The 7,949-nt window shown below is 45.8% G+C and overlaps 1 protein-coding gene across 1 annotated transcript in view; it reads left to right on the top strand.

Moving 5' to 3' along the window:
• Positions 1 to 1,517: 1,517 nt before the first annotated feature.
• sim2 (SIM bHLH transcription factor 2) overlaps positions 1,518 to 7,949 on the top strand; it is a 178,602-nt gene continuing 172,170 nt past the window's right edge. The window contains exon 1 of the mRNA XM_038801561.1: positions 1,518 to 2,057. Within this exon, the coding sequence (XP_038657489.1) occupies positions 1,883 to 2,057 (175 nt within the window). The 5' untranslated portion in view covers positions 1,518 to 1,882. The remainder of the gene's footprint in view (positions 2,058 to 7,949) is intronic.

The following is a 7,949-nucleotide window of genomic DNA, read 5'->3' as shown; positions in this document are numbered from 1 at the left end:
AGGCTGTGGGAGTGATTGAGTTTGAATGAGTGAGGGAGAGAGGATGAGTGTGTGAAGCTGAATGAACGCTTAGTGAGTGAGGCTGAGGAATTGAATGGCACTGCGTGTGTGAGGCAGAGTGAGAGAGAGACTAGGTGGGTGTGTGAGCCTGAGTGAGTGAGGCAAACTGAGTGAGTGAATGATGGAGAATGAGTGTGTGAGGCTCAGTGTGAGTGAGGAAGGATGAGTAAGTGAATAAGGCTATGGGAGTGAGTGAGTGACTGAGTTTGTGAATTTGAGGCTGAGTGTGTTATACTCAGTGTGGGTGAGGATGAGAGTGAATGAGGCTGTGGGAGTGAGGCTGAATGAACGCTTAGTGAGTGAGGCTGAGGAATTGAATGGCACTGAGTGTGTGAGGCAGAGTGAGAGTGTGAGGCTGTGTGTGTGAGGGGGCTGAGTGAATGTGTGAGGGGGCTGAGTGAATGTGTGAGGGGCGCTGAGTGTGTGAGGGGGCTGAGTGTGAGGGGGCTGAGAGTGAGTGAGTGAGTGAGTGAGTGAGTGAGTGAGTGAGTGAGTGAGTGAGTGAGTGAGTGAGTGAGTGAGTGAGTGAGTGAGTGAGTGAGTGAGTGAGTGAGTGAGTGAAGATAACTAAAGTATAATCCCGGTGATGGGAGGGAATGAAGTGCTGGAAATGTCCCTGGCTCTGGCACTGTGCAGAGAGAAGCAGAGTTTGAGATGAATGTCCTCTGGTTAGAGATTTATCTCTGTTCCCCTCTCCACAGATGTTGCCAGATTTGCTAAAGGGGACATCTATTGAGGTCTGGGGATTTTTCTAAATCCCTCTGACAAACACACTTGCGAACCACTGGAATGAAATGACGGCGTCTTCAGGAAGGACAAGTGTTGAAGTGTTCACTGAGGATGGGAGTGTCCAGACAGTGAGGGCAGTATTGTATCCGCCTAACCTGGACTGCTGGAGCTGAGATTCCCTGGTGGGAATGTCTGGCGAAATTAGGACCATGCAAACTTAACAAGAAGCTGGCAGCTGGTGAAATAAAAGCTGAAGAAAGCCGGTGTGGGGTCATGAGGATAGTGTGATCAGAGCCTGGGGAACGCGCCTGGAGCCTCTGCGGATCCCATACTGCCCACAATGTGATGACGGGGGTCACAACTGAATAATTGAAGCACAAGTAGACCCCACCCTCCCCATCACAATCACATCAGCCGGCACGGTGCACAGCGGGCGGGAAGGAGGAACCTGTGCGCTGGCAATGCTGGCGGGAGACAAGGGGAGGAGGGAAGGCCAGTCTGACCTGAACTGAAAGCTTACCTCTGAGCGCTTCCGCCTTCCTCCCGGGTGTAGCGGCGGCCGGGAGGAGGTACCCCGCCGGCTTCGGGCTCACCCGCCCTCTCGGGAACCGCAAGTCCCAAACTCGGGGAGGAGAGTTCACGGGGAGTGGGGACTGGCCCTCAGGTTGTGCCGCGGGAAACTGAGGACAGCTTGAATCAGAGTGGGGAGCGGCAGCCAGGAGAAAAGGCGGGGAGGAGGGGGCGAATCTCAGAAGCTGAGTGTGAAGTGAAGACAGCAATTTCGCCGGGACCGAGCCCGCCAAGACAGCCTGAGGGCGAACACTGAGGTACTGACTGAGGAGACGCACCTACTGATCACCCCCACAGCACCTCCCCTCTCATCACATTCACATCACACCAGAAGCTGGAAGACCAACCATTTATCAAAACATTTCAAAACAAAAAGGCTGAAGTGATATTGCTGGCCGTTCAATAGACAAGAGGGGAGAGAGAGAGAGAGAAAACTCCTCAGAAAAAAATATAAACGAATGTTTTCGGGGCTACAGAGGAAGTGTATTTATTATGTCAGTAACACTCCGGTACAATAGGCGAGATGAAGGAAAAGTCCAAAAATGCTGCCAAGACGAGGAGAGAAAAAGAAAATGGGGAATTTTACGAGCTGGCTAAGTTGCTGCCTCTACCCTCGGCCATCACCTCTCAGTTGGACAAAGCCTCAATCATCAGACTGACGACCAGCTATCTCAAGATGAGAGCTGTGTTTCCTGAGGGTAAGTACCAGCCGGTAGAACACTGAAAGAAGCAGTTTTCTTCCAAAACCGGGGGAATTCCGCCCTGCTTGATGTTCAATGATGCAATTATTCTTTAAAGCGCCTGTTCTACTTGAATCCGGACTGCCCTCGCCAAAAATAACTCTCCCTTTTTCTGGTTCACTGTTCCCGAAGTTTCATTTTCAGCGAAAGTCGAACAATTTTTTTGAACCATCAAAGGGCTTTCGCAAGAAAAATCTGCTCGAATTAATATTTTCAATAGGCAAATTTATGAAACATGGGGCTCATTTCTACCTGGACCTTAGCATTGCAATTATATGACGTCCTAAATGTTACACATTATCAATCATTCTCCACTTCAAATGCACATTTAAGCTTTCTGCACATTGTATAGTTCTCCCGAATTTGATTCTGATCTTGTAATGCATCTTGTAATGCAGATGTACTGAGGATACGTGGATAACGCCATGTGTAATGTTGTCTAACCTTCCCTGCACGGTTAATTTGATTGCCGCAATGATATATTATCATTTATTGCGCTTAACTAATCGGATGTAAAATAATTCCTCGCTCTCGCCCTCTTGTTTTAGCTCTGTGAGTGAATGCTGCTGCCAATTCTGTCAAAGGAATTTGGAGCAATATTCCGACCGGGTGGGTGACTGTCATGTAGGAAGGTGTCCAGGACCTCTTCCCTATCAGTCACAATCTCGGGTTACAATGTCGAGTAGCTTTGGGTTTTCGCTGGTGTCATCGGCCGCCTGGTGAAGGCAGAATTATTCCTGAGAACAGCTTCCTTGGTGCTGTCTGTGTCGTTATGAGAAAAAAACCATGTTTCCCAACTCAAGATTTGTAACTAGAGAATTTACCCCCAAAACTCTATTTTCATTTATTCCAGAAATAATCGACGTATAATCACTTTAATGTGGGCATTTGGTTATTAGGGCCTAACATACGGAAACAAAGGGTTTACATGTACAGATTCACTAGAGAGGGGAGCATACGGGTTAAGACCAGAGCAGGCCATTCTGCCCCTCCAGCAAGCTGTGCTGGATTTGCTTTGCGTATATGTGACAGAATTATAAAAGAATGAACGTTAACATAAACAGGGAAATTTTGAAAGCATTTTCTGATGATGTGACATAAAAGCGAGCAGCGCAATCCCTCCCAGCGACTTGCCACAGGCCTACAGGGCTCGGCACCGTATTGTGTGTGCAGTAATTCTCCACATCAACTCCGTGCAGGTGCAATTACAACGAGGAAAGTGATCTTAAAGGGGAGATTGGTGCAAACTGATGATGGAATAGTATTCGTCCCGGAGGAGAGGGGACTGGATCATCATTTCAGCGAGTTTGTTAACGTATTTTAACAGGAATTACTAATTCGTTAGAAATATTATTTTTTTCCACCGACATTTTCGTAAAGAGGAGGAAATCCGTTGATTATGCAATATTGTGCGACCTATACATAGCAAATTTTAATCAGCAAATCACGTACTATTCTTTGGTAAAATTAATTATTCTCTACAGCATCAAGAGGGTAAAATGGCTAATTAAACATCAATTTAGATGGGCATTTGCAACCATCAGGTCTGTCTTTATATACACCCGTATGTAATTAGAATTCTACAATTAGAATTGCCAAGTAAGAATGTAGCACCTTGACATATTTCAATCCAGAGGTACCAGAGGTCGGATACTGCTAATCTCAGATAGAATCAGGTGAGGATTTGTTACCGAGTCATTGTGTACACTGACAACGCAATAAAATCTTGCGCCCTAAATTTTTCATTAAATCCTGGTTAATGTTCGATGAATAACTAAATAAACGGACACGTCCCGCTCCCTGATGTATGCGGTCTGTCACGTTGCAGTGTGAAATAAAGGCTCGCATATGACAGGATGCACTGGACCAAGCAATGGTAATAACCCCGCCATCATTTCAGATGTACAATCCAGATTGGGGGTACCTCCACCACACTAGAATCATTATTCTGAGGCTATTTTGCAATGATCCTGGTTTGGAAAAAGAACAACACGTGTCTTTAGAGGTTGGCCAGGATATTATAGGCAATCCCAACTTTGGAAAAAAAAATAGTTATTGTATCTAAATTAAGTATTTCACGTTGCGTAGTTGTGAAAAGCCGACATTGTTTACAGAGATACAGAAATATAAATCGGCATTTGATGAGCAATTGAAACTAAAATTCACAATTGCCTGGAATTACCAGTTCTGAAGTAACATCGAGGAACGGCACAATTATACATTTGTGTTTTGTAACATGATTTCACTTAAGCCACAGGTTTTAAATAGCCTATATTATCCCCTCCTGAATTAAAATGTAAAATGTAGTTGTATCTGAGCTCCCTTAAACCCTCACTCGTCTTTGAAAGGGTCGGGGTCAGACTAACAATCCGGGTAACTGCATGTCCAGCATCTCAACTGAGCCCGCTTCCATGCACCATTCCCCATCTTTTAGAAATGGGCAACAAATCCTAGCCCGCGCCGCTCACATCCAGTGAAAATATTTGTAGAGGGATCCTGGCGTTGACAGAATGGAGTCCCGCTCCTGGAAATATTGTACAAATGTTTGCAAGTACAGGTGTGACCCACCTATTAATCCATACCTCTCATTTAATTCTTAAAATTAATAAATACTTAGATGTTATTAGGGTGCAATTGGTTTCTATTATATAGGATTGAATAAAGGATTTTAAAAAGCTGCTCACTTGTGTTTGAATTAGAAGCTGCTTCTAACAATACCCTTTTATACAGATTTAAATAATCTGTATTGGCCCCTTGTGATGTACCCCTATAGTCTTCCTCTCACAATCTGGCACAGCCGTGTCGTGTCTTTCTTGTGAAGTAATGGACTGGAGACTGTCTGGGTGGGTGCTGCAAAAAATGCTTTAGGGACACAATGCAGAGCAGATGCAGTGTGTGGACACAGGGTATTTTCATCTCGACTCGTTGGGTTAGGTAAGAGAGAAGTCATATTTCAGCATTTTGAAACACTCCCTTTATCCCCTTCCCAAACCCGTAACATTCCATAAAATGTCAAAGATTGTGTCCGGGGGTCTGCGGCTGAGTTTGCAGAGGGACAAATATCAAATCAAAGTCGGCCGGGGACATCGCTAGTACTCGGGAGGTCAGCGCCATCTCTGCTATTGCTGGAGTCCTTTGTTAAGGCATTTCTCGCGGGTCTGTTGAAACCGCTGGGATCGGAGTCTCCCGTTCGGGGTGTTTGAACTGACCCATAGATCCCCCAAGCCCACTCAGAACTCACCTTGTTAAATCCACACACACACAATGTACTGTTCGACAAAGGCGAGCAGCAATTGCACCCATTTCAAACAGGCACTTGAACTGGTTTACAATCTAAGGGGAACGAGAGGGAGATGTGACATCTGGAGGGCATCGCAGCTGGGAATCGAGTCTGCTTTTATTTGAGATGAAGGTGCCGCTGTCTTTTACAGAATACATTTTTGCAGCTATATTTCCCCCACGGAATAATAAGAGTGTGGCGACAGGTGTTACATATAGCAGCTGTATTAAATATAAATTTGCAGAGATAGCCCAGTTGTTTTTTAATAAAACCCGTCACATATAAGCTGCACACCACACTGGGTGGATCAAATCTATTTGTTTCAAGCTGTCACCGCCCCACCGTCACCCAGCTAAACATCCCGGGGTCTCAACAGAGAAACTTTCAGCTAAAACATTCTTCCAAGGGACTTCATGTTACTGGTGGCGAAACCTAACATCTGCTCTGGTCAGATTCTTGTCCTTCTTCTGTTCAGATAGTAACTGTGACAAATTCTTTTTGCAATTGTGATTGCATTGCAATGTCGCGTGGAAGCAGATTTATTTCAACATAGTTCGAAAACATGCAGCGTCCTCTGCTTCCGTTATAAAGCCGTTGCAAAGTGAGCACTTATTATCGAAAGCAATGGTGCGCATGTGAATTCAGTCCCAATTTAGTTTCTGGAATTTTGTATCAGGGAGCGTGGGATGACATTGCACGGAGGGCCCGCTACTTGTCGGCCAGCATGCCCTCCTGTGCGGGCACCGTTGCCATAAATGTGCCAGGGAGCTTCGTGTGTGCTAACCCTCTCATCTGGACACACCCAATGGTCCTTGCTGGGACACTTCGATAGCCCCATTCTTACCGGGGCTGAGTGTGCTGCTGTGAGGCGGTGCATGTGTTCCGATGTAATAGCAGTTGACCACCCCTGCCCCCCCCCCCCCCCCCCAACCGGCTCACCCCTCGGCGCTCCCTGCATTTTAATGGCTCGCTCATAACAGAGATTTCCCCCATTCATATAAAAGCAAATCACCGCGGATGCTGGAATCTGAAACAGAAACAGAAAATGCATCTGCGGAGAGAGAAAGGAGCTAACGTTTCCCAGTCTGGGTGACTCTTTGTCAAAGCTGGCGAGAATTGGAAATGGGATGAGGTTTATACTGTTGTGTGTGTGTGTCGGTGGGGGGAAGCGGCAGTGGTGCTGGATAAAGGGTCAGCGATATTGGTGCAGAAAGCTAAACTGTTACTTGTACATGCAAAAGACCTTATCAGTGAGGAAGGCATCAAAATAAACTAATGTTGGCACGGATTTGTTTTTTTACAGCAATAGGTCGAAGGCACTTGTGGGGCGGAAGCTTGTGTCCCAATTTCACTACATATTTGGTTAGGTTGTACAATCTCACTCTTCTGGGCTGATACACTGGGCAGTGATACTGTCGAATCCCAGTCCGTATTAGAGGAGAATCCTCTCTCCCTCATTCCGAATCATTGGGCATTCAAAAGGCCCCATCTGATTTCCTGCTGCACTTCAGCCAAGTGAGAGTCGGCCCCGGAGGAGCTCCCCCGCTGCATGGATTTGGCACTATCTGCAGCCCCGTGTGAAGTCCCCACGCAACACACTTTATCAAAGTTAGAATTTCCTTGGGTGCAGCTTCGAGTCTTGGACAATGGATGCTGCTGAGTTTGTTTCGATTAATAAATACCCTACATGGACTGCCTCGCATGACTGGACCCATAACCGTCCTGGCCACAACTCCTCCCAACTATTAAAATGTAAATATTAACTATTTAAATTAAACTCAGGCTGTTATAATTGTGCCCGGGGGTCTGACTAAATCAGGTCTGACACTGCACTCCATTTAGATTCAAGTTTAGCATTAGCGTAAAGTGCAATGCAAACGCACTCTTAATGCGTTCAATAAAGCCCCCCCCCCCCCCCTTAACCTGTAGATATTGCTGCATGAAATTGTGTTGTGTTCATGTATGTAAACTGTATAACTACAGTGAGTATGTATTCAACACCATGTTGTATATTGGTACCCAGACCCCCACGGCGTTATAGGTTGCTTAAAATGGACCAGAACTCACAAACCATGTTAAATATAAACTTATAAAAACAGCCTCCGGAATTTGCAAATCATTAATACTGTCCCGATCATACCAGGTGTCAGCTTTGGCTTCATGCTGCTACTTTCGCATGAGTTCGAGTGCTGGGTGTTCAAACCTGCCTCCAGCGCTTATTCTGTGTTCAAGATGCAGTGCGATGTTGCTGAGGGAGGGCTGTATTGCCGAGGCCGCTGTCTTTCGGATAGGGTGGAGAAGAGAGGCCCGTGTGTCACCTCAGATAACAGTGAGACACCCCATAGCATTAATCAAAGAGCAGGAGAGTTCTGCTGTTTCTTCAGACCAATATTCATTAAAACATAGGTTGTCTGCTCCTCGCCTTGTTATTTCTGTTTGTGAGATTTGTGCAGTTACCCGACATTGCAATGGTCCCTACAATCCAAAATTACTTAATTGACTGAGATTTGGATTTGGGACAATCTGGTATCCTGAAAAATGCAATTGAAATACAAACTCCCTTTTTAATG

The sequence above is a fragment of the Scyliorhinus canicula genome, chromosome 7 (genome assembly GCF_902713615.1).
Source record: "Scyliorhinus canicula chromosome 7, sScyCan1.1, whole genome shotgun sequence".
In the NCBI taxonomy this organism is placed as follows: domain Eukaryota; kingdom Metazoa; phylum Chordata; class Chondrichthyes; order Carcharhiniformes; family Scyliorhinidae; genus Scyliorhinus; species Scyliorhinus canicula.
This window is presented reverse-complemented; position numbering and strand designations above follow the sequence as displayed.